A 26,438-nucleotide genomic window follows, 5' to 3' on the forward strand; every position below is an offset into this window, starting at 1 on the left:
ACTTACTGAACATCACCCGGGCAGCCAGGGGACTCAGCAGAGCCAGCGTCAGCTTTTCTCCTTTTATTGTCACCAATTAGGCGTGTGTTGATATAAAAAGGGCTCCAAAGCTTCCAGCATTTCCCCATCCCGAAGGTAGCTGCGATCCTTCAGGACATGTTCCTTTAAACAGCCTCTTTGCCTTTTTTATTTACAATAAACACATTTTTGTTAATGAAACCCACTTTGCAATCGCCCCCCCGCTCCCTTCTCCCCCTCCCCAAAAGCCCATAAAGCTCCAACTTTGCATATCTGAGCCCTGTTCTGTGGGGCTGGGTCCTTCGGGGGTCCCAGGGTCAGGCTGGGGGCAGCAGGGTCATTGTGTTGCCATCATGGGTCAATAAGCAACTGGTCAGGCTCTCAATCCACATCAGGCCTTGAAGAGGACTGGGAAATGGGAGAATCCATTCATAATAATAATAAACTTGTCAATCAATAACAGGCAGGAGAAATACTTTGTAAAAGGTAAAAAAAAAAAAAAAAAAAAGTTGGGTTTTTTTTAAAAAGTTTTTTGCTTTCAAACTTGGACAACACCAAACTTTACGCAGTTTAAAAATGCTCCGAGGGTATTTGTCTGCGAAATCATAATTGCATTAAAAATACAACACTTAAAAAAATACGACATAGTTGTTTTAAAAATCTAACACTTAAAGGTTAAGGAATTAGTGTTGTAGGTGTGAGTGCAATTTAAATAAGAACTGATAAATGTTTCCCCAAGAATATAAAATGCTCTTTGAGGAAGAAGGCGACATCCAAGAGAATTGTCTGTCTTATAAAAAGACACCGAAAATTCGTGGCTTTCCTGCATTACCTTTAATTTCTACTGATACCAGCACTTATTGAATGACAGGGAAGAGTTTTAGTTTGAGCTTATCTTAGCAACAAAAAATGTTTTCCGGCATTCTTTTAATTCTGAACTGAACGAGCAAACAAAATCCCGCGTTAGTAGTAAATCAATGGGTTAGACATAATAAGAGACTTTCTCTCGTTTAGCTGGGCTGGATTTAAAGGGGAAAAAACCCCCAGGAATGGAGATTTCTTCAGATGAAATTGGGTAAAGACGAAATGTTCTGGCTTTATCATTTATTAATCTGCATTTTTTTTTATTAGGAGTTTTTCGCGTATAAAAGGAGTAAGAGCCTGGATTAAGCAAGAAGAGGGAAAACGACGAAATCGCAACGTAATATGGTGAACTTCAAAAGGTGACAGAAGAATAATGCGAATTCTCTGCTGGCTTTAAGATGGAGGCATGAAATCTTCCCTCTCCAAACTCCATTTTCCTCTTTCTTAGAAGTCTTTCGGGTTTGTTTTATTTTGTTTTGAAGACATACGTTTCTCCCTCTCGCCACAAAAATAATCTTTTAAATAATCGGGGGGAAAATTAGGCTGGTTGAAGAGATGGGGAAAATGGAGGTTCTGCCCTGCCAGCCCCCTCCGAGTTGTGGGTTCACCAGGACCCTCCTCCGAGCTTCTTCACAGGGAGAATAAACCCTCTTGGAAGTATTGAGCTGTATTTGTTTAGAAAAACAAACAAACAATCCCCCCCCCCCCCAATCCGCAGTGTTTATTACTGTATAATTCCCTTCAGCTGCTCTCGAGAAAAAAAATGCGGTTTCTTTGTTAGAGGATGGTGAAAGGCTGTTTATTAAGAAGGACAGAAATGAAGCAGAAAGTTCGCAGGAGCGACCTTGGGATGCTGGAGCCGGCGGAAGGACGGGCGAGTTTTCCGTTCCCTGAACTGGGACCCTCGTCCCGTCCCAGTAAAACCGCGGAGCGAACGCGGTTCCGCTGGTTGCAAAACACCGACTGGTTCCTCCATCCCTTCGGGAGCTGCTCCCCGGGACCTGCCCTCGCTTTGCCTTAAATCTCTCGGGTTTACCCCAAGCAAGGCTCGAAATCTTTTAAAACGTGCTCTGAGCGGCACCATTTGGTCTGATGCAATCTCTTGCTCTTCCCAGGCCTCTCCCGGAGTTTAAACCCCGCAGTTTTCACCAGATTGCACATTTTCAACTTTGTTTTGGTGTGTGTTAGAGAATTTTTTATTTTTCCTTCAAACCCGTGCTGTTTTACGGAGAGGAAAAGGGACCAAGAGCCGCAGGGATCGCCCCAACCCACAGTCCCGCAAGCCGAGCCTATTTCCCAAACTAAACCCACTTTTCTGCCTTTGTATTTTGAAACAAAAGAAAACGCAGCGGGATTTGCATCTTTATAAATCGCCACCACATACTTCTTTTGTTTGTACCAGGTTAGCACCTAAAGAAAAAAAAAAATCCAGAAAGAACCAAACATCTACTAAGAGCAGCACAGATTTACTGCGAATTATCCCAACCCGGTGCATTCAGATCCGCGGCTTCTGCTGCTCTCAGCCACTGCTTTTCCAGAAGCCTTTTAGAAATGTGAAAATTAATAAATAGATAAATTACACTATTATTTTAGGAACAGGGGATTTATTAAAATATTATTAATCAGTGACGCAATGTGGTCCAAGTTTAGATTGAGGATGGAGAGACATTTTTCAGGGGTTTCATTGAATATTCTTCACAAACTGGTCATGGAGAAGAAAGGAGAGAAATCCTGAAAAATAAGAGAGAAACCTGAAAAATCAGTGGGAAATCCTGAAAAAAGAAGCCTATTCCGTGTGAGTGACAGGGAATATCTTTGTCCCTGAGCTAATCTAAGAGCATTTTACCAGTCCCAGCATAAAGGTGAGTCCTGGAGCAGGGGCAGCATATTTGAAACCATCCACCACCCCAAAGTGAAGGAGATTTTTTCCCAGCAGGCTGGCCTGGGTTTGTCCATCTGTCTGTCCTGCAAGCCAGGCCAGTGGGGTTTGGGTTTGCTTCTCCAGGTCCCCCCTGTAAAAGGTACCAGAGGCGTTTAAAAAGCCAGTGCACTCACTGATTTGTAGCAATATTTTCAATCCCAACAGCTGAAGTACCTCTCAGGAATAACTGATCAAAATATGAGAGTTTTTACCCAGTGCCTGGAGCTGGGCGCCGTCCAGCTCCCTTCCATGCAGTGGGGAGGTCTGTTTCAAACTGTTCGAAATTTAAAATAAAATCAGATTTTCGATATTTTTCCTCGAAAACACCTCTCATATTTGAGCCGAAGGGCTTTCCCACTCTCCCGGCGGGAGCATCAGGCCCATCCTGCCCCAGTAAGCACTGGGAAGGTGGGAAGTTGCAGCTTCTCCACGCAGGTTTTGAGATGGGAACTGCCCTGGGAGCATTTTCTGGGGTATGTGCTCTGTGCAGGGACACGGCCGGGCCGTCCCTCGCTGTCCCCTGCATGGAGGGACATGGGCCTCATTTTGGCCACCTCATTTTTCTGGGATTTGTTTCTCACAAGAAAAGAAAGTAAATAAAATTATTCCTTGCAATTGAAATCATTTAGCTGGGTCGATATTAATTTCGAATAAATTTTTTCATGGTAAATCTGATGTATCACTGGCTGTATCACACTAAGCACTGGCTGCTCTGTGAATTCCTCCCCATTGCCCTCGCCCCAGCTCCCACCACCAGCATCTCTCCTGTTTTCCTGTTGACACCTGCTTTTTTTTTAATTATTATTTCCACGTATCTCCCCCCTCGCCCACTCTCTGACAGGGTTGCTGGACCTGGGGGAGCCAGGGGTCAACATTTGAGCTGTCAGAGCAAACTCAACCCCCTCCCCAGCAAGACAGACCCCGCATACACCGGGCACGACCCTCGCAGAGGAGCCTCAGCCCCTCAAATTTCTTCCTAAATGGCTCAACCCAAACTTATTCAGGGTTTTCAGGTTTTAAAAAAATTAAAAAAATTTATTATTTTATTTTTCCCCTCCAAGATTTGATTACCTTGCCCCAGGCACTGAGAAACCCCCGTGGAAATCCCACGGGAAGCCCCAGATGCGGGGGGGGTGCAGCGGCTCCTGCTCTGTCCCCCGCCGGTAGCCCCGACCCCGACCCACGCAGGACGGACCCCCCCGCCCCGCCCCGAGCCCGCGGCCACGCGTGGATCCCCCTCCTCTTCCTCCTCCTCCTCCTCTTCCTCCCGCGCCGTGTGCGCTGCCATGTCGGGCAGCACCGCAGCTCATTAAACCCGAGCCCACCCGGGGAGGTGCGTGGGGATGAGTTTAGTGGAATGAGCTACCTGAGAAATCGTCCCCCCGCTCAGGGAGGGGAGAGGGGTGGGGGAACGGGGGTCCTGATAATTTTTGTTGTGGAAACGACCGGTCCTGACAGGTACGAGGGAGAAATCTCGCGGGGGTGCCTCACGGGTGAAGATTCCCGCGGGGCCCCCCGGGTTATTGTCCTCTCCTCCCGGGGGGGTTGGAAACTCCCCCTCCGCCCTTGGGAGCTTCAGCTGGGCTGAGGTGCAAATATACAAACATACAGATAGGCAGATATAGAGACAGAGACACCCATTTTCCGCAGCAGCATCCCTGGGGGCGGTGCAGCCCTGCTCCCCCCGGCACAGCCCCCCCGCGTCCCCAGCCCTCGCGTGGGACCCACGGAACAGCCCATTCCGTGGCCACGTCCCCGCCAGGCCCGCAGCCACCCGACCGATGGACGTAAAGAAGTGTAAAAACCGCCGTACAGCAGACAAAGTCTATACATTTACAAATGGGGGGTGACGGTGCTATAGCGGGGGACACTGTGCGTGCGGTGGGGCACCCGTGAGGACACCTATAGCACAAATACAGGGCGCTTTCCGTGCGACTAAATGCGTTTGGTTATGAACCACCACCGTGGCCATCACTGTATATATAAATATCTATATGTATGGATTTGCGAAGTATCTGCGTGTCCCGCGTCGAGCTGTCTGCGTCCGTAGAGACACATCAACACACACACATATTCAACATGGAACTTCATCCATACCCCAAATATTCTCTATTTGTGCTCCCATTGCCAGAGCCTTCCTGGGAAATGACGTCTCCATACATTGCGCTGCTTCTGAGCCCTGTTTCCTATGGGTGGCGATCGGGGGGCTCCGGGTCCTTCCTAAAGCCTCACAAACGATCGGGAACAGTTTATTGCCCTGCTCGAACTTTCTTTACAAGCCACCCCACCCCCCAAAATAAAATCCCAGCTGCATCAGCCTCATCGCACAGGGATATTTTCTACCAGCTCCTTCCCCCCACTCCACGCTCCCCTCCTCCAGTCTGGCAAAGCTCAGCCTATAGGTAAAATGGCTCTGGCTTTATGTGGAAAGAAAAATACCCGGGATCTCCCTTATATTTGCGAAGGGAAACTCCGGGTCGGCCTCAAGCGGGACTTTTTGTGGTCCCTCGCACGACAGACACTGCGAGAAGCTGCAGAATCCCCTCACCGGCCACTTTCTGTCCATCGCGATGCAAACTCTTCCCCCTCCTCTCTGCCCAAACAAAGAGGAATCTGGTGTTTGTGTTGGCCGGCAGAACTTTACTCACAGGAAACTCTCGCCTGTGGAAAACGAGGGTGCAATGTGGTGGTTTAACGTAGCCAGAGCTGGAAAATGGGGTGTTTTTCTTTCCGCAGCAAGGCCGAGCGCTGGCGGGGGGTGCGCGCCCATGGGTGCCGGGGAGGGGAAAAGCCTGGCGGTGATTCCTGGGATCGGGAACCGGGATTGGCATCGGGACGAGCCCTTCTCGTCAGCCTGCGAGGAGGTAAATGCAAATCAGGTGATCTCCGCTCCCAAATTAAAGGCGATGTTGGAGTTATTTGGAATTTTTTTACACGCACACTCAGGAATGCGCTTCCTCCTCCTCCTCTGGGACTGTTTCTAAATCGAGATCATTTGTGGTTGATTGTACATATAGTTTAACAAATTATTATTACCAAATTACTCGGATTTTGCCATTTGAACCACAAAAAAAAAAAGGCAGAGGAAGACTAAAAGCAACTTTGCATGTGGGAGACAGACGAAGCTTAAAAGGGAGCAGCATGCGCTGCAGAGCTGCCGCTTCCCTTCCCCCAGAAAGGTTTCCGAGGTAACTGTTTCCCCAAAATTAGCCTCCTGAGCAGAGAGTTAAAATCCCTCGGTCCAGCCTCCGCGGCTCCACTCACTTCGCTCAAGTAGCTTCAGGTTTATAAAGAAATAGAGGAGCCGGGACAATGGAGCTCTGGGCTGGGTAAGGGTTTGGGGCTTTTTTTTAAAAAAAAATTATTTTTAAATATACTTTTTCCCCCTTGGAGACAGGAATCTGCAGCTCTGTTTTTGGGAAAACATCGCCTGGTTTGTAAGGCAGGAGCGAGCTACCAAATGCCGAAGAAATCTTGGGACTTAAACTTTGAAATAAAGTTAAGCAGCGCAAAGGCATGCAAAAGAATTCTATTTTTATTTATTTTTTTTAAGAAAGAGTTTGGAAGAAACAGATGCGAAGTGAATAAAGAACGTGTGTGAGTAAAAAGGAATATAAATATCTTTGCATTTCTTTTATTTGCACATATTGCCGATGTTATTGTTGATACCGCGCTCCAGCCCGTGCTCATTCCAGATAATAAATACAGTAATTGGCAATTAATAAGCATTCCACTCCGGGCTGAGAGATGAATTGTTGCGGAGTCAATCGTTTTGAACAACTCGGTTAGAGTAATATCTTTCACGCTTTATTAAATCTATACGAACACACACCCATCCCAATGGAATCCGGGCAGATTTGGGAAGGTGCAGCAGCCTCTCATACAACAACCTACGTGAAAAAAAAATAAAAAGAAGAAAGCTAAAACGCGGAAACAAAGCGGAGGAACCCGCTCTACCACCACCTCGAAAATACGGCGTAATTCGTAACATATATATATATTTTTTTTTTTAAGGAAAAAAACCTCTAACCCGCAGGCTGCCTCTATTGTGTGCGGTGGAGCCGCGGGCGCGCCCGGGGCCGCGCTGCGCGGTGGGTGCGCGGTCGCTGCGCGGCCCGCCCAGGGGTTTCTGAGGGTTTTTGCGCGGGGGGTGTGCGTGTGAAATGTTGGGGTTTGATGACATCACGGGGCCGGAGTTGCCCAATCAGCTGGCGGGTGGCGGGGAGGGCTCGCTGGGGTGTTCCCGGGAATAAACCGGCCGCGGCGGCGGGGCCGCGAGTGCGGAGCCCGGGGAAGGTGGGACCGCACGGAGCTCCCCCGCCTCCAGCCCCCCCCCCATTTTTCCACCCCCCCCCCCCACCCCGCACCTTGTCGGTAGCTTTGTTTGCTTAAGCATCTCAGTGGCTTTGCACAGCAAAGTGTGTGCGTGGGGGGGTCTGTGCTTGTTGATTCCCCGCCCCGCCCCCCCAAAGAGATTATTTTTGAAGTGGAAGGTGGGGTGCGCGGCCGCGGGGTGGGAGCTGGCCGGGGGGAGCCTGGACGATGCAAGATGTTTGACTTCTTTATTTTTCTTTCTTTTTTTTTTGCTGGGGAGGGGGAAGACGAGGAGTCAAGCCCCGGTACAGGCGGAGGAACTGGGTGTTTGGAAGATGTTGCAAACCATTGACTGGAGCGTTTGAAAGGGAGATCGACTGCTTTGCCTTTTTTTTCTTTTTTTTTTTTTCTTCCCCTCCCCCCTTCCCCACCTCTCCGGAGGGGTAGGGATGTGTGTGATCAGGGAGTGGAAACAAATATGTCCTTATTTTCAATGCCCCCTTTGAAAGAGACGAAGTAAATGCTCCTTGCAAAATGTTCCTGACCTGCGAAGGGACCTTCGGAATTGTTCCAGCCACCATGGATTACAATGGGGAAGCCAGGCCGGGGGATTTTCATGCTGGCTATCAAGAAATCGAAGGGATAAACTTGGGATACTTACAGATCAATGGCACCCAGATGTTTGCTTTGGCCCAGGTCCTCAGCGACCTGTTTAAGGATATCCCCAGGACCACCATCAGCAAGAAGATGGAAACCTTAAAGATAAAGAGCCGACGCTGCGATCTCAAAGAGCTCCGGACCCTCAAAGCCATCAACTCGGTGCCCACCCGCGCGGTGAAATGTTCCCTCATCTCCAAGGCGGACCTGGAGGCTCTTTGCACCTCCTGCAAGAGCCTCAGCCCCCGGAGGAGGAAGAGGAAAAGGAAAAGCAAGAGGAGGGAGCAGCTGCTGCTGCCGGACCCGGGGGAGCTCTTCCCCTGTCCCCGGCCCCAGCTGCTGCCGCCCTGCAGAGCCGGCGGCTGCTGCTCCCCCCCGGCCCCCGCCCGCCCCAAAGTGCCCCCCGCTTTCCCCAAGCCGCGCTCGGCACCGGCCGCGCTGCTCCCGCAGCCCTTCCACAGGGCCTTCCCCGCCTTCGAGAAGCCGCCCCGGGGCCGGAGGGGCTACAGTCTGGCGGGTCGGGGGGGGCTCTTTGCCGGTGTCCTGGCCGGCTACCCCCGCGACTTGACGCTGCTGCATCCCGCGGCCGCGCATCCCGCCGCGCATCCCGCCGCGCTCGCCCCGCCGGGCCGGCGCAAGCGGGGTCCCTGCTGTGTCAAGGGGCTCTTCCCGGCGGAGAGGGGTTCCGCAGCCGCCAGGAAAAGCCGCTCCTCCGTCTTTCCCGGCTCCAAGAGGCAGGGAACCTCCGCCGGCTACTCCAGCGACTCGGACTCCAGCCTGGACTTTGGTGGGTCCAGCCCCGCCACATCCAGCGACTCGTCGGAGGAGGAGGAGGAGGAAGAGGAGGAGGAGGAGGAAGGGGACAGCTCGTGCAGCAGCGAGGAAGGCAGCTCCTCGGAGTCGGAGAGCAGCTCGCTGTGCAGCGGGGACTCGGTGCAGAGCACCCGGTACAGGCAGGCGGCTCTGCCCCGCTTCCAGCCGCAGCCCCCTCGGGAGCCCCTCGGTGAGGAGCGCCCCGCCGAGCCCCCCCCGAGCGTGGGCAAAGCCTTGCGCCCCGACCCCAACCTCCTCTTCCTCTCGCAGCAGCTCTGGGCCAGGACTTTGCGAGCATCAACTTTGGAAAGTTTGAGCCCGGTTCTAGCCCTGGGCTCAGGGGCCCAGCCGCTGCCGGAGCTGTACGCAAAGCAGGAGGCCTCCCCTTCCTCCTCCTCCTTCTCCTCCTCCTCCCCCCCTCCCTCCCCGAGCAGCACCCCTGGGGGGGATCCGCAACAAAAGGAGGGAGGCTTTGGGGACGCGGAGCCCTGCGCCAAAGGGAAGGATTTGCACAAAGATGCCTCGAACAATAGAGCCTCGTTAGGCCCCAGTGACCAGGCAGAGAGGCAAAGCGGAGCTTTAACCGGGCGAGCACCTTCCCCAGAGCCGGCCCCGGGCTCGGCCCCGCAGCCCCCGGCTCAGGAGCCGCCGGGGAACCTCGACCCGTCCCCGCCCGGGGAACCGGGGGAGCCCCGGCGGGAGCACTTTGACCGGCTGATCCGGCAATCCAAGCTGTGGTGTTACGCCAAAGGGTTCAACCTGGACGGGAAAAGTTTGCGGCACGGAGGGAGGACGGAGCCTTGTAAAGCCGCAGAGCTCAAATCCTCCGGCTCCAAAAGAGCAGAGAGCCCCAGCACCTTGTCAAACAAAGCTTTGAAAGGCAATGGCTCGGAAAGGAATGCCAAGCGCAGACGCCTTGCCAGAGGCGCTGAGGCAGAAAGGCAACAGAGCTCCTCTAAAGGGAGGCCACAAAAGACTCCGAGGAGAAATGCCAAAAAGGGAAACACTCACTGCAAACGCCTCGGCAGCGCCGGGCCCACCCCGCCTCGGAATTCCTTCAGCCTCATGGGCAACTTCCCCTGTATTCCCTCCCTGGTCGTGGGGGAAGATGGGGACCTGTGTCCTGCCTCCTCCTTGGGGGTTAAAAACTCCTGGGTCCTCTCCAAAACTCACCCGCTGTGGAGCTGGCACTTGGGGGGCAACGCCATCCCGGTGCCCCCCAGCCTCAAATTCCGGGGCTATAGCTTGGAGGATCTCTAAGGACAGCGCACGGCCCGGAGGAAAGGTTTACATGCAACAGATGAGAGCTGCAGGGGGGGCGGGAGGGGGTCCCGGAGAGGGGGGCGGCCGGGCCCGGGTGCCCCAGGGGCTGGTGGGGGGCGAGCGGACCCTCCGTCCCGCCGACCCCCGGGGCCGCTCCCGCCGGGGGTGTCCGGGCCGGGGGTGGGTGTCCGGAGGAGCCTCGGGGGGCGCAGGGCGGGGCGGGAGCGTTTCGGGGGGGTGCGAGTGTGTGCACGGCTTCGGCTGGGGGGAGGACGGGGCTTTCCCCGCTCTGGGATTTTATTTTTTGTCCATGCGTCAGGGTCCCATGTTGCTTTCGCGATGAGTTTTAAGGGACGAAGCTAAAACACGCGATCCAACCCGGGGTGCGGGGCGGGCGGACGCCTTCCCACCCCCCACCCCCCCACCTCGCTCTGCTGCCAAACGCGATGGGTTATTCCCAGGAAAGGGATTTGGGATGAACCGCAGCTCGGAGGGGAGGGAAGGGGCTCCCGGCCCCGCTCCTGCCGCCCCGTCTCGCCTCTCCCTCTAGATACCAAAAAAAAGACAAAAACCGAGGAAAGAATAGGTCCAAATTATCCCTTTTCCTCCATAAATGCATTGGATTAAACAAATAATAATCACACGCAGAGAGAAATAATGATATCACGCAGCATAAACACTCTTTTTCGGTCCGACTCAATCCCGGCGAAATTGGGAGCAGCTATTCCAAATAACTATATTAATAGCGATGTAATGTTTTCTGTCTGCTTAAGAGACAGGAAGAAAACACCGAGTTTAAAAAGAGCAGGAAATTCTGTTCGTTAAAAGAAAACAGGAGGCTTTGAGAAGAAGTTATTTGAAACCGCTGCATGTATATTAAAAAAGAAAAAAAAAAAGAAAAAAAGGAAAAAAAGTGAGTTGTTTGCTGGATAATAACCCCAACTCCGATAGCCTAAAGGTAGCAGGCCTGTAAAAGCTTTACGGGCACAAGAAATGGGATCCAGGAGCATTAGCAATAGGGTACAGATGGACAATTTGATCCCTCCCGAGCTCCGGGGTGGAATGCGGGGAAGAATGCGGGGGGAATGTCCCTCTGCTCTGCAGAGGAAATCATATCCCAGTTTAACTTTTCTTGCAAACCAGTGGCTTTGTAACTGGCTCTTTTGACTATTTCTGATGTGATTTCCACCCCACTTTGGCATCAAAGCCCGACGGGCTCTCTGAAGTCCGCTCTGTTTTGGAAACGTTGGGTAAATCAAAGCTGATTTTTTTTTTGGGGGGGGGGTCGGAGTGTGGGGGAGGTTCTTTTTCTTTCCCTTCTTTGCAGCAGAAAATCTTCGCAGCCCGCGGCCGAGGATCCCGCTCTGGGATTGCTCTTTTTCCTCCACAATCCTCCAAAAATTTGCTTTCCCCCCCAAATCTCATCACAGCGCCCTTTTCTTCCCGTGGAAAAGGAAAGGAAAGGAGAATAATCGCAGAATTCAAAAGAAAATATTCAGATCTGGCACGGCCCATTTTCATTTTTTTTTGTTGGTTTAATTCCATCAGTGCGTAAAAAAAAAAAAAGACATTTTTAAGGTCAAGCGTATTTTGTATCTATTAAGCGATGTTTTTCTTGGAGATGGTGAATTGTTGCTAAAAGCAATGTTTGTTTTACTTGGGTTTTTAGCGGGTTTTTGGTTTACTGCGTTTTCTTGTTTACTTCACCCACCTCCCGTTCCTACCATGCTGAGCAAAAGAGGGGGATTTCTCCTGTCTCCGAAATATTCAGGTTTTATATCCGTAGCCGTGGACGGTTACCAAAAAAATATAAAAAACCAGCAACCAAACTCCAAACTCTGAGAGTGTGTAGGAGCCAGAAAAGCTGATTTGGGGGAGTTTACCCGTTTTCCGTGTTAATTCCTGAGCCCGGAGCACGATCGCTCTCTCCCTCCCCCCGACTCCCGCAAATCCAGATGGGGTTAAAAATGTATTTTCTAGGAAAAAAAAAAAAAATTAAGGAAAGGTCGGTGGGACGGAGCGGTGCGGGAGGGACCCCCGGCCGCACAAAGCGGAGACCGGGCAGGAAAAAATCCCACGAGATCCGCGCTGGGAATGAACGCTAAAAAAAATATTTTTATATATATATACATATATATATATATAAATTTTAAAAGGCAGCAACCCCCAGGCTCCGCAGCTCCGTCTGCCGCGGGCAGGACCAGCCAAATAACTCAGGAATATTTTCTAAGGAGTAGAAACACCTCGGGAAGGGCGTGCGGGGGGTGAGCGGCACCCGCGCGTGTGCAGCTCCACGGACATTTCTCTCTGTGTATATTTGTGCATTTGTACCTGTGGGCGTGTGGAAAACACGGCTTTTCACCCATGCTGCGTGTGCGGACCTTCAGGCTTTACACGTCCGGACACATTTCTCTGCTCGCACATTCTGTGCAGATTTCTGTATATAATGCAAGGGGGTTGTGAATACGATGCAAAATACCTCAAAACTTTCCACACAAACACACCCCGAAAGGCTCCTCAAGCAGCAGAACCATCCCGTTCGCAGCGAACAAGAATAATCGTAAAAAATAATAATTCCCCCAGTTGTTTTTAAAGGCGTTGCAAGGAAATTAAGCGATTAAAAAAAAAAAAGAAAAGAAAAGAAAAGAAAAAATAAAGTAATCTTCCTAGCAATCCCTCAGTAAGGGACTGGAGAAGAGGGTGGCAATGCATCGAAAGTAAAAAAAATAAACATTTAAAAAAGAAAGAAAACACAAACTGTTATCTAAAATAGCGTGTTTGGACTTAAAAAATGAGAAAGGCCAAGCGGCAGCTGGTTGGAAGAAGCAAAACCTCTGCGGGACACAATGAGCCGGGGGAAGGAGCGATTCGAGCGATCAAACTAGTTCTGGTTTTGAGTAAAAGATCAACTCGCATCGCCAGGACCGGATAAAGAATAGAAAGGCACCTTTATAACGACATTAGTGACGTTGCTTTATTTCCAAACGGGTGCAAAAGAAGCAAAACCTGATTTTTTTTTTTTTTTCCCCCCATAACAATGTTTGTGTAGGTAGGACAAAACGGAAAGTATCTTGTAAAAAAGAATAAAGAAAACTTTTATTAAAGGGTGCTGCTTTTAAAAATGCAGCCTGCTTTAGACTCAGGAAAAATCTCAGCTTGGATACGGTGTGGTGCTTTGTAATCACGGTTTGTAAGGGTTTATTTGGTGGCTGGGGGGGTTCAGGGACCTTTGCTCTCTCTTTGCATTGCTGGATCAAAAATCCCCATCCAGTGGGTTGAAAAATGTCGGTCACTTCATGGGTGTTTCTGTGCTGGATCCCCGGACCCAGGGATGCTTCTCCCTGGGATAATTTATTTTTGGGGGGTGCTGTGGATGGGGAGGGGAGTTATTTCCCTGCTGCCTTTCCCCCCCACCCCGGCCTCAAACATAAATTTAAAAATAACCACCCAGGGGAGGAAAGAGCCTTTTCCAGCCATGTATTGGGTTTTCTGTTTCGATTTACTGTACCTTTATTTATTTGAAGTTGTTGTAAGTATATGACGATGAAAGTGTTAATTCCTGCGTGCAATATGGAATCTAGGCTGAGAAATAAATACCTTTTTTTTTTTTTTTTTTTTTTACAGAACTGGCTGATATTCGGGCTTTTTTTGTGCCGGGGGGAGGAGGTGGGTTGGCTGGTGTTTGTGGGAGCTGGGGGTGTTCGCTTTGGGGAGGGTCGTGCATTTGTGCACCGAGAGCGTGTGTGTGTTTGGACCCACGGAGGCTGTGTCGCGGGGGGGTGCGTGTCAGCCTGTGCCGCTGGGCTCTGTCCAGCTGTGGCTTCGCACATCTGGCTGTGCGTGTTTATTTAGATTATTCGGAACGCGGCCCCCTCCGCCCACACCCCCCGTGTGGGACCCGCGTGGGCCTGTTCCGTGTCCCCACGTGTCTGCGGCCACGTCCTGGGCTCCGCACGCCTGTGACATGTGTGTCCTTCACATGTGCGAGCGAGCGTGCACGCATGTGCTTTGGGTTGGGTGATGTGCGCGTTCCTGTGGACAAATTTTGCCCCAAATGAGCCCTTTTCCCTGGACATTTAATTGGAAATCGATAGCTCCTTCCTTCTAATTTGTAGGCTGGAGACTGTTCCCCAAACATGTGTTTCTATTTTGAGGGCCTCAGGAGTTAGTGCCCTTTATGGAAGGAGCTCTTTGGGTTTATTTTTAAACCTTGACCCAAGGAAAACGGCCGAAGGCTGGAAGATCCCAGTGGAGCAGCCTCGGTAGAACCAGGTCCAAACACAAACCCCAACAAGGATCAGAGCAAGCAACCCAAAGAAGTGGGTTTTTTATCTGTGCAATGTGGGTTTTAAAGTCTGTTATTTTGGCCCTGGGTTGGGAAGGGTGAAATTCTGACCTGGGAAGAATTTGTCCGGCTCTTTCACAGCCAGAAAGATTCTCTCTCCAAAACGAGAAAGCCGGAAAGAGAAACGAAACGCACCCCAAGTCAGGACCTCATTAGTTGTGATTAATAACCAGGTATTATTCGATTGCCACAACATCATGCGATGACCTCGCTCTTGCAGGAGACCAGGTAAAAATCCCCTCTGCCCTTAGAAATCACTGAAATCGAAATTACACCAGAATATTGATCTGCAAATCAGGAACGCGGCGCTCGAAACCTATTTGCAGCTTTCCCCCCGCCCCCCCCACCTTGTTTTCCCTCCTTTCTGGCAGGGAGGAGAGGATTTCGAGTTTAAATGCAAAATGTAGAAAACATTTAAAATTTGGAGAGGCAAAGCTTGGGAGCAGCCCGAGCAGGAGGCGGCGACCCCGGCGAGACCGCGCCGGCTCTAATCGCAGCCAAATGACCCTGCTATTATTATTATTATTATTATCTTTTAAAGAAGGCAATTTAATAATGACGTTAATTATCTGCAGGGACCAGCACGGGACCTGCCGCCCCCCCCACCCCGCCCGTAGATTTGCGACTGGTTCATGACCCCCCCAAAAAACTGGGGGGGGTGCAGAATCTGCAGCCCCGGAGCAAGGTGTGGGGGAAATCGCTGCATTTATTTAATTTAGTGTCAGGGTGTTAATGATAAATTAGATGGCAGAGGAGGGGCTCGGTGGAGGAGCAAGCTGTGAGAAAAAAAGCAGCGTAACCCCCTCCCAGGGCTGGGCTGGGGGAGGGAGGGAGCGGGGGGGCCGGGGGCGAGGGATTAAGTGTCACTAAAGGCCTTTCATTTACCATGTTTACATGTAGTCAATAGAAGAGAACGGACAAGGGTTTATTGTGAGTTATGAGGCTCTTTCGAACTCCCATGTTATCAATATCTCCCTCTTTAAAAAAAAAAAAAGCAGGGAAAAAAAGAAAAAAAAAATTATTTATTTTTTTTTTAAGAAAAAACAAAGCAAACAGAAAAACAACCCGAAATTATCCACCAACCTTTCGGGAAGGTGGGAGCCCGGGCCCCCCGGTCAGCCCACAAAGCTCTTTGGAGGATCCTTCAGCTGTTCCATATAAATCTACGGGCTCAATAGGTGGAGTTTATGCTTTTAGCAATTGAAAGAAATTACCCTAAATGAGGCCATATGGGAAACTGTGCTCATCCTCCCCCCCATCCCTCCTCCCCAAAACCGGGGGAGGATTTTGCGTGTCCTTTGTCAGAAAAAGGAGTTTTTTAGGGCCAGGTCTGGTGCGCAGCTCCGGTCTCGTCCCTTCCCGGGGCTGGGGGAGGAAGATGCCGTTAAATCGTGGCTTGGAGCTGCCCCGCGCCCCCACCCCGCGCCCAGCACGGAGCCAGGCTGGTGTGACTCCTCTGAGCCGTTTTAGCCCCGTTTCAGCCCAGCTGCCCCTCCGCCTCTCCCCTCTGCGTGCTGGGGCCCTGCGCACTCAGCGGGTTTACCTGAAATTCCATTTTTTCCTGCACTTTTACACACCGGGTTCGTCCAGCCTTTTAATCAGCTAGAAATACCATCAACCGCCTGGGCGACTGCTTGTAATTAACCATTCGTTACAGCGGTTAACCCCCCTCCCAAATAACTGAAGACCTCGCATAGGAAACTTGGGATCCTGCATGCGAGCGGCACGTCAGGAAAAAAGAAATGACCCATGGGGATGTGCTGTGAAATGAATCCTCCCCGAGCAGGGCGCAGCGAGGCCCACGCGCTGTGGTTTCCACCACCATGAAAAGTCCTCCTCGACTCACACGAAAGGGCTGAGTTGAGGATTATTTTCGAACCGTTCTTTAACTTCTCATCAGAGGTGACTTTGGGGGATTAAAAAAAAAAAAAAGGTAAAATAACAAAAATGCTGCTGTTAGATTTATAATTTTGTGTTCTTAGCTCAAACTAATTTTATACATTAGCATCTCGCTTGTGGGTGCTGGTGTTACGTTTCCTGGTGCTGCATAAACAGGAACATCGGTAACGAGGGATAAAGGTGAATCCAAAGTCTGCATTTTGGGAGCAGAAAACTCCGATTAAGTGTGTGAGGGACCAACTCAGCCCTGAAAGGCGGTGGGAGCGAGGGCAGGGATGCGGGTGCTGCCGTCTCCCCTCCCCAGCCCTTTACCAGCTGCTTCCAGGCTGGAAAACCCTGAGCCAAAGTGGTTTTCTGCGAAATAAGGTTATTTGGTGTACTGGAGATTTGCCGTCTCTGCCACTGTTGTCCCTGTTGGGTCAGTGCTCAGATACTCCTTGTCGGTTCCCAGCAGCAGAAATATTAATACATAAATACACGTGGAAGTGAATAACTGCCAATGGGGCAAATAACTCTCATTCTTCGCTTGTATATTTGTATTTTTCTGTTCCTGCTAATTCCCATTTTTTCCCCTGCATTTATCAAGGTGGGATTCCCTGCTCTGAAAGGTGCCCCAAGGGAAATAATCATGCACAGAAGCTCCTTACACCCCCAAATCGACCCAGGGACACTGGGTGTCACTTGAGGGTGGCTGCTGGGCACCCATCACGTGTCCTGGGTGGGGACAGGGCCTGGCAGAGCTGTGGACGAGGGGACAGGATGACGTCACAACACCCCCATTTCCTTCCTTATTTCCATTTTTTTTAGGACTGGGAAAAGGAAACAGCACCGAGGGAGCTGGGGAAGGAGAAGGCGAGTGGGGAGCACTGGCTGGGGAGCAGCATCCTCGGGAGAGCGCGGCTGAGAAGGGTGGAAGGGGGGGTGCCACCTGGCTGTCCCCCCGGTCCCTCCTCCCTGGGGCTCCCTAAGGAGGTGGCGGGGGTCAGGGCGGCTGCTGGCCTGCCTGGGGGCTCCCCGGCTGTCAGCTTTCCCTATCTCACCTGAAAATCTCGGCAGCCTGAACTCTGTGAACCTGGGGAGGGACCAGCTGTGCTCCCCCCAGCTGTGCTCCCCCCAGCTGTGCTCTCTCTCCAGCTGTGGCTCATCCAGCTGTGCTGCCTGGGTGGGGGGTGCTGGGGGAGAAGCCCCTTTCGGTTGGCAATGGGCCGCCCAGCAACGTCCTCATCCTGTGGTGTGGGATGGGGGCACGGGGGGCGCGGGGCTGGATGTGGTCCCCAGGTTGGGGTGTGAACACAAGGGATGTGGGTCCCTGGGGTGCAGGACCCTGGGGTGCAGGTTGGGATGAGGGACCCTGGCTGCAGGTTGAGCCCCCAAAGGGGACGTTTCATTTCACCACTGCACTCCACAATATTGTACGTTTGGTTTTTAATCAGGCGATTACAGGGGAGATTCGTGTCTGTTGTGCGCTCCGGATCCCATTATTTTCATTATTAATCCTTGCTGCTCCTGCAATTATAATGATAATTTCAGCACTTACTCTTTCACAAAAAATGCTGGTACTGAGACTTTGTAAAATACTTCCGTGGAGGAGAAAAAAAATCCATTAATAGCAGTTTGTGACAGAAAATCGTTTGGGCTCTGCTGTCAGCATGCCTACTAATACCTGAATAATTAATGTCTTACTTTTTTCCTCCTATTCAAATATTAACATGTTTAGAATCCTTGTCAAAATCGAACACCCCTCCTTGAAATTAATTGCCAGTAAAGATAAGGAGAGGCACATGGTTTTCAAAATAGCTTTTTAAATTTTTTTAATTTTTTTTTTAAATGTGAGAAAAATTGAGACAGGAAAAAAGGTATCGAGGAGTCTGGTGTGTTTTTCCGCATTATTTTTGCAGGTGGAAATGTGTGCAGCTGCATTCGCGTGTGTTTTACGGGTGTACGTATGCACTTGCGTGGAGCACGTATGTCCCCATGTGCAAATATATAATATAGATTTTGCCCCCCTGCGTTGGGAGGCAAACCCCGGCTTGTGCTCCAGAGATCGGGGGAGAGAAGCGGGGGTCGGTCGGATTGGAGCTGCCGTCGGGGAAAGTCGAATGACGCCACCCTGACCATCCTCCCCATATATATATTTATAACATCCCAAGGGTGTAGCTCTGTCTCTCTTGGTTTAAAACAAAACCAGACAAGAGTCTTGAGGGTCAAAAGGGAGGTGGGGGAGGGCTTTTCTCTACCTACCCCCAGACAAAGATCCCTTTGAATCTAATCAAGCAGAAAAGAAACCCCTTTCCTGTGTGTTTTTGTGCGAGGGGAGAGGGGTTAGGGCTGCCCTGGAAGGTAAAAGGAAAGGAGATCCCATTTTTCCTTTCAACAATGAGATCTTTATAAATGTTCTCAAAAAAAAACCCCAAAACAACCCAACCCCAGGAGTGGAAGGACGTTGGTGCGTGGACAAGGCGAAGGTGGGGTCAGGGCGATGCCCCGGCCGGAGGGGACGTGGCGGGGGACACGCAGGGGACAGCAGGTGGGGGGGTGAGATGGGGTTTGCAGTCAGGGTGGGGATGCGATTTGGTGGTTTATTTTCTGCAGGGGGGAGGGCTTCCAGTGCTCCCACCCTGTTCTGAAACCCTTGGAGCCCTCACATCCAGCTGGGACCAGCCGATGGCCTCCAGATTGTCCCTCAGCGGGTCTCATCCCGTCTCTGTCCACATCAACTGCAAAACTTCCCCAAAGCCCCATTTCCCATCTCCTGTCGCCCGCCAAAGCCCGGTGAGGAGCCCAAAGCCCCTGCTCGTGCTGGAGGAGTTTTTCTTCCATGATGAGGATCCTGCCGGGATGCTCTGCAGGATCAGGATCCCATCGGGATGCGCTGCAGGACGAGGATCCTGCCGGGATGCTCTGCAGGATCAGGATCCCATTGGGATGCGCTGCAGGACGAGGATCCTGCTGGGATGCTCTGCAGGATCAGGATCCCATTGGGATGCGCTGCAGGATCAGGATCCCATTGGGATGCGCTGCAGGACGAGGATCCTGCCGGGATGCTCTGTAGGACTTGCAGCATCACTCAGGGAACCTCCCCAGCCCAGAGCTGTGCCGCAGCTCATGGAATCCCCGTACGGGGAGCACTGGGGTCCCAGCATGCGCATGTTGGCAGCACCGCTCTCCATGTGCTTTTTATCAATATCATAACGAAATGATCTCTGTCACCCCTGCAAAAAACCACCCCAATTTATCCCTATATGTGCACTCACCCAAGGTCCCCGAGGGTGTAACAGTGGCAGGAGCCCGGTCGCTTCCTTCCACCCCCACGAGCCCCACGCGGCAGCGCAGACAAGGCCTCAGCCGCTGCTTTTTACATCCTTTTAACTAATACCACATGACGGTGATTTAAGCTAATCAGCACAACCTCCCCGTGTCAATGCAAGAATCCTCATAACCTCGGTGTTTACATTAAGTACAGCAGCGTTTCAGCTATAAAAGCACTTTCAAACTGACATTAACTGCGGTGTAACGATGTTAGATTGACTGGAGTTGGGTCAAACACTTACCCAGAGCCTGCTAGAAAGAAGCTGCCGTCAATTTTATTGCACAAGCATTAGCCCGGAGTCGTCCTTGCGAGGCTGGACTTCCCCTGGGCTCACAGAGGCTGTTTTGCGTTTCTGCGCCGATGTTCTGTACCGCTCCCCTTGCCGGTTTGCAGCCGTGAGCCTTGTAGGACCCTTTTATTTAATGCTTTTGGTTGCAAACCTGGTTACCCACGAGGTGCTGGAGGCGGTCGCAAAATCGCTTTGCTTCTTTTCCCTGCCTTGCTGCTGGAATTTGCCATCACCGTCACAGCCCACGAGGCTTCTCCTGCTCCCGATTTCCACAACCCTGTGTGTGAACGGGAGCCGCAGCACAGGGGAGAACCCCCGGGACCGCGAGATTTCTCCTCCCTAGAGACTTTCAGCTGCAGGGAAGGGGAATAAACGGCAGCGCTTTGATTTCTGCCCATGCACGTCCACACTGGTGTTTGCATCGCTTCGGCGGAAAATGTATTGTGGAAATAATTAAACCAATATAAAGGTGGTGCTTAGAAAACACTTTGGATGCACAAGGTATATATATATATATTTTAGAGGGTGGTGCAGCTTTTCTCCAGGGCTGCGTAGCTGCAAATTAAACAGGCTGGTAATGAACTTATTTCCTTGTTCACCCTCCACAGCTGCCAACCCAGGGGTGCACAAACCGCCGGGTGACGATGCCCCATCCCCTGCCTCTCATCTCACCACCGACCCCAGCAGGGGCTGCACAGCAATAACCCCCGCAGAGGCTCATCACTTTTTTTTTTTTTTCTAATTTTTTAGCATAGAGAGAACCTGTGCTAAATTAAGAGTTGTGAGTATTTTTGCGGAGCTGCTGCAGCTGGTGCTGCCCACACGGTGGCAATATCTGCCCGGGAGTTGCTGCTGCTCCCGGGGCTGCCCGCACAGGTAAGGGGGGGTTGGTTTGCGTAGAATTTGGGGGGTTTTACTCATTTTTCTCCGGTGCATATTGGTGTCCTCCTGCAAGGGACAGACTTTTGAGCAGGTTGCAACAGGATGAGGGGTGATGGTTTCAAACTAGAGGAGGGGAGAGCCACAGGATCGTTTCTCTGTTGGAAGAGACCCTCACGGTCTATCCAGTCCAACCATGACCCAACTCCAGCACTAAACCAGGTCCTAACTGGTTTGAGAGGCTTAACCAGTAGGTTTTTTACACCCTTACCGTTGACCCACTTCCCTCAGCGGTGGGTCAAGCACGCGTACGGAGTCCGAATTTTCCTGCAATCTCAACCGCCTTTTTTGCTTTGCGGGAGCTGTTTCTGATGGCATAGCTTGATATTTTTGAATTGATTTTTTTTTTTGGTAAAAATAGATTTTTTGAATTGATTTTTTTTTTTCTTTTTGACTTTTCTTTCTGGTAGTTCTGCAGGTTTTTTTGCATTTTAACTTTTCTTTTTTGCATTTTGACTTTTCTCTCTCTGCATTTTTGCATTTTGACTTTTTTTTTTTTTTGCCTTTTTTCCCCTGCATTTCTGCAGTTTGCCTTTTGTTTTCCTGCACTTTGCCTTTTTTTCCCTGCATTTTGAGTTTTCTTTTTGGTAGTTTTGTAGGGTTTTTTTCATTTTTGTAGTTTCGATATTATTTAGAACCGTGTTCCGGTTCCTCACACCTGTTCGATGCGGCCCGTTCCTATGAGGACCGGCCCCCCCTGCCTGCGCAGCACTGCCCCCTACCGCTCCACTCCCTGCATTCCCCACCCAGGGCCTCCTGCTGATTGAGGCGTTAATGAGAGTCACCTGGTGGGAGCGGGCGAGTCACCCCGCCGGGGACTCGAACCCGAGACCCCGCCCTTACCAGCCCAGTGCTTTACCCATTAGGCCACCGGGGCTCCAGCAGCCGGCGGGCCGGGAGGATCTGTTATCCCTGGGGGTGGGGAGTTCCTGGCCCAGGTACCCAGAGAGGTGGAGGATGCCCCATCCCTGGGGCTCTGAGCAACCTGATCTCAGCTTTTTTGCTCTGATGACCGAAATTTTAAAGTGTTTTTGCATTTTCTGTTGGATGAAAAGTCTCTCTCTCTCTTTTTTTTTTTCTTTTTTTTTTTTTTTTTTTAAAGCCAGTGGAAGATCCACAGAGCTGCCTGGTTACTGAAGCATTTTTCTTCCTACTGCTTCAAAACATTGACTTGATCTCTCTTAACATTCTTTCCCTATAAATTAGATTGTGAAACAGAGTGTATTATAGTTTAAAGGGAGCAAAATCACAACGTACTTCTCAGTCCTTTTCCTTTAACTGGAAAACTTCTCCACACCAATTATTTCAGGCGAACGAGTTTGATCTCAACCAGTCGGAATTTTCAATGAGAAATATTTAATCAAAACACTCCCAAACAGCCCTACTGTTAGCAACTAACAGCTGCGTGCGTGTTCGTTAGCCCAGTGCCTGGTTTTGGTGTAGAAAATATGCTGTAAAGAGGAACGGGATGGTCTGTGCTGGCTCGATGTCTCCCAGCCCCTTCCCTGCTCCCGTCCTGGGGATGTTTCTGGGGAGAAAAGGAGGATTTTTGGAGCATGAGGGCTCAGGGTTGCCCTGTGTTATTTTGTCGCACACAATATATCATGGTTGGACTCTGTGTATTGTGCTGGGTCCTTGGGGGTGGGTGCTCATATTTGGGGGGGGTGCTGGGGGTGACACTACATCTGCACAGCCAGAGGGAGTGTCTGCCCTGTGCGGGGGGATGGATGGGCAAAAGAAGGGGGTGACGCCAGCTCGCTGGAGGGGAATTGAGGGTCTGGGGTGTTTCCCAAGGTCAGGGAGTGGGTGATGGGGCTGGCGCCCACCTCCAGCTCATCACCTCCGAGGGGGGAGCCCACCCTGTGGTTGACAGGCAGCACCGCGATGTGTCCTACCCCACGAGCACTCGGACCCAGCAAAGCTGCTCCTCCGGGATGGCTGATGTGGGGGGGTCCGGGTTCCCCTTTCCCCTCTGCAGCCCCTCCAGATCCGCTGATATTTCCCCTTGTCTCCCCCCAGCCCATGAGGCTCCTGAGACAAAAGCCACATCAACCACTTTTATTTCAAAACACGAAATAAAATTAACTAGGGGGAGCGAGCTCTTCTAAAGAGCACCAAATTGTGTTACCATGGAAACGGGAGGAGAAGCCCAGTAGCTGATGCTCTCCTGGGGCTCAGGGCTGGCTGTACCAGCCGAGATGTTTTCTCATCTCTCATCCTTTCTTCTTTTTTTTTTTTTTTTTTGGCCTTTCTACCCTTTTGAAATTTGTCTCAGTGACTTAGCACTGGCCAGCAGCCCTGGCTGCCAGCTCGAGGGCTCTGCCCTCTCCTTGCCTGCAGGGCTGCAGGCAGAGAGGCTGTTCTGCACAATCTGCCCTTTGCCCGTCTCCTGTCTGTCTGGAGGTCGTGGCAGCTGTTTGGTTTCCAAAGCTGAATTTGGGGAAGGCAGGAGCTCGGGGAAGCGCCCCCCACATCCTGCTTCTGGCTCTGCCTCCTTGCAACAGCTCTGTTCTTTAACACTCTTGCAGCTTTGGAAATCAAAATGTGCTTTTGAAAACCAGCCCCCCATTCCCGTCTCTATGCGGAGCGATGGTTTCAGGCTTTCTGCAGACTCTGGTGTGTGTTGAGCACATTTAGCTGAGGATAGTGCTGTGTCCCTGGGGGGCTCCTCATGATGTGTGAGACCCCAAAACAAGCTCAGAGAGGCTCTGGAGAGAGGACAAAGCTCTGGCTGGACGTGTGGCTCACGGCAGGGTTACAGCTGCCTCGTCACAGCAGCCTGTGGCACAGGGACCTGTTGCCACCTGCTAACCCAGACAGGTGAGAATCCACCACCCATCACTCCCCATCATCTCTCTGCCTGTATAATTCGCAGCCTTAAAGGCGTTTCAGTCAAAGGTAGAAGGAATTGCAAGCTCTTGACTTCAGAGAACCTTTGATTGAAATCTCTGCAAGGCCAATTTGCTTCTTGATCACTCCCAAATCAAATCACTTCAGCCCGCGTTAGAACTCGACACGGGTGTGTGGATGCCGAGGTTCCTGCCCGGGTACCAGGGAGGGTCCCCCCGTGCCGCGGCTGCTGCCCCAGGCAGCCGCGATGCTCCGGGTCTGGAAGTAGTTGGCAAAGCATTTAAGGGAAGGGAAAAAAGTGCTGTAGAAAGTAATATTTAATTAGCCCCAAGAGGAGCATTAATTGGCAGTCTTAATTTGAAGTCTTGCCACGGCCTGTTGTATTCCTACACCATTTAGCATAAAATGGGGCTAGAAGCTAATTTGTAGGTCACGGTGATTTGATGGCATATGGAGGGGCTGTGATACCTGAGCCTGGGCAGCCGAGGGGAGGGGGCAATGGGGCGGGATCTGGGTACCATATGCCGCCTGCCCCATGAGCTACCCTTCCCCATCCCTTGCTCCCTTTTCCTCCTTTAAAATTTTGATAATGCCGTCGCCCTGCTCCTGGCTTTGCTCGTGGCGCTTTGTGATGCGCGGGGCTGCGCTTGCTGCGTTCCCTCTCTCCAGGTTTGCTGAACTGCTCCACACCCCAGCCTGGGCGGGGTGTTCCATGTGCTCCTGGCTGCACCCCAACTTATAACTGGGGAGGAAAATGCTTGAGTTGATGAGTTGTGTATTCCTCTGTCACTGCTTTCTGCCCAAAGTCATGCAAGGCTCATCCTGGGTGACACTACCACCCCTCAACATACATCCCATCTCAAGCAACTATCCATGAATTTGTATTCTGAGCAACCTGGCGGGGAAAGGCTGTTTTTCTTTGCTACAAAGGTGAAGCTCCAAGGCTTGGAGAGGCCGAATAATCCCCTGGGGAGCAGTAAAGCCTTGTCCCCAACCCTGGGCAAGCTGGGGGTTTCCGAACCAGCACAGCTGGTGGGGACAGTCACCTCGGGGCCAGGGAAAGCCGATGCTGCTTGGGGAAGCAGCGTGGTGCAGATCTGCACCCCATCTTCCTCCTCCTCCTCCATCCTCCTGCTGCTGGTTTCTATAGCGACCGGGTACCTGCCTTTCCCCACGGTTTTGCTGGTGCCTGATTCTCATTCCCAGCATCACCCTCTGAAGGCAGAGGGACCCAAGCAGCAGCAGCCCCACAACCAGGGGGTGTATGTGGCTGCCAAAGGGTCCATGTGCTGCTGGGTGGAAGCACTAAAATGTTCTTGCACGCTGCAGCCTGTGCACATGCTGCTCCCTGCAGCAACCCCTGGGTGTAATTAATGTGTATCCCCAATCCTGCAGGTTTCTGGATTAGACCGAAGCTGGTGAGACCCATGAAGGTCCTGAGTAGGTTTGTCGTTTGCCCTGGATCTGGAATCCCACCTGGTCTGGGGCGTCGCTGTCTCCTTACAGAGGCTGGACGTGCTGGGAATAAACACAGATGCTTTTGTTAGGGTAGGGGCACACAGGAGCCTCCCTGGCCAGGATGGGGGCTCCTGCTAAACACTGATTTTTGTCTCTTATCTCAGACCCAGGAGGAGGTGGGGGTGCAAGCCTGGGACAAGAGAGATACCTGCGTTAGCGGCCACTTGTTGCTGGGATGCAGGTAAGTCCCCGTCCCCCTCCCAGGCTCCCTGGCTCTCTGGAGTCAGGCTCCAGACTCGTTAGCAGGTCTCTGGGGAAGCCGTGACCAACCTCTCCTGTGTCTGGACCACCGTCTCCAGAGAACGCTGCAGATTTACGGGATGACGACATCCCCGAGGCACCGAGCCCGTCGTTGCGGTCCCCCCGCGCCGGCCGGGCGAGAGGGGCTGGCTGCAGCCCCGCTGTCTGCAGCGTGCCCATAAACCACTCCAAAACGCCCAAAAAAACAGCCAACCTGGACCTCGTGCAGATACATCCCATGTTTTCCCCCCTGGGGAGGGTCAGGCAGCTCTTCCCTCGGCCCCGCATGAGATAACGCTCCCAGATAGAGTTACGTACCCATCAGCAAGCAGCTGACAAGCGGCTCAGTGGGGAATAAAGGTTGCAGGAGGTAGGAGACGGGTCTGGCTCACTTGTTCACTTTATGCTAAACAGCTGACATGAAGAGCTCATCTTTGAAAAGGAAGGGAAATCCTGTCACCGTTAGCACGATTTGATGCTCTAAATGGCAAATCAGTCCTGCTGGTTCCCAGGCAGCCTCTTCCCACGTGTGGGTACATCTCCCAGGATAGAACTCGTCTGTAGCTTTAGATGCTCCTGGTGTGCTGGGGCAGAGCTCAGCCATGGGAACCAAATGCTCCCAAAATGTGCTAAAGAGTGGTCATGCAAAAAACCAAAAAAAAGTCTGTTTCATTTTTTTTCCCCATCTGTCCAAAATACTTTGCTAATCTCTCGGTTTTTTCCTCCTCTTTGCCTCAGCACCTTGCTGCCTGCCCAAGGATCTTCCATTTGCTGAGATGTTCTCCTCCCAGAGCCCTTTGCAGGGAGTGGGTGCCCCAGCACACGGGGTCGCTCATTGAGCCGATCAATCCTGCATCTTCATCTGGGCTGGTGGGTCTTCACCTCTGTGCATCAGCCTCCTCAGCTTTGCTAATGACACCACTTTCCTGGTGATAGATGTGCTTGTTTTCTCAGGGAGATGCTTTCTGCTTAAAGGCATACAGCCTTTGGTGACAGGGCTCACAAGGAATTGCTGGAGGGGGCCTTAAAAGGTAATTTACTTTATCCCCTGCCCCAAGGCAGGATCAACTATTCCTCTATAATTTCTGACATATTTGTCTGTCTTCTTCTTAAGAGCCTCCAGTGATGGAGATCCCACTGCCTCCCTCGGCTGTCGCAGGGCTCTAATAGTCCTTATTATTACAAAGTTTTTCTTACC

The 26,438-nt window shown here is 51.5% G+C and overlaps 1 protein-coding gene and 1 long non-coding RNA gene across 22 annotated transcripts in view; one reads left to right on the top strand and one right to left on the bottom strand.

The window, feature by feature from the left end:
- Positions 1-6,383: 6,383 nt before the first annotated feature.
- On the bottom strand, positions 6,384-10,053 carry LOC135997945 (uncharacterized). The gene is made up of 3 exons (XR_010607511.1): positions 9,761-10,053; positions 7,779-7,872; positions 6,384-6,693 (listed from the first exon to the last, which is right to left on the bottom strand). It is a non-coding gene; the product is annotated as an uncharacterized LOC135997945 (long non-coding RNA).
- Positions 7,171-26,438, top strand: part of EPOP (elongin BC and polycomb repressive complex 2 associated protein) — a 28,475-nt gene continuing 9,207 nt past the window's right edge. For 12 of the 21 annotated variants that reach the window (XM_065650897.1, XM_065650895.1, XM_065650899.1 and 9 more), the window contains exons 1-5: positions 7,171-9,872; positions 24,878-25,030; positions 25,105-25,181; positions 25,979-26,110; positions 26,195-26,271. In XM_065650897.1, coding sequence (XP_065506969.1) covers positions 7,652-9,847 — 2,196 coding nt within the window. In that variant the 5' untranslated portion in view covers positions 7,171-7,651 and the 3' untranslated portion in view covers positions 9,848-9,872; positions 24,878-25,030; positions 25,105-25,181; positions 25,979-26,110; positions 26,195-26,271. The other 9 variants (XM_065650905.1, XM_065650904.1, XM_065650903.1 and 6 more) reach the window with 7 other exon arrangements.

The sequence above is a fragment of the Caloenas nicobarica genome, chromosome 24 (genome assembly GCF_036013445.1).
Source record: "Caloenas nicobarica isolate bCalNic1 chromosome 24, bCalNic1.hap1, whole genome shotgun sequence".
Lineage (NCBI taxonomy): Eukaryota > Metazoa > Chordata > Aves > Columbiformes > Columbidae > Caloenas > Caloenas nicobarica.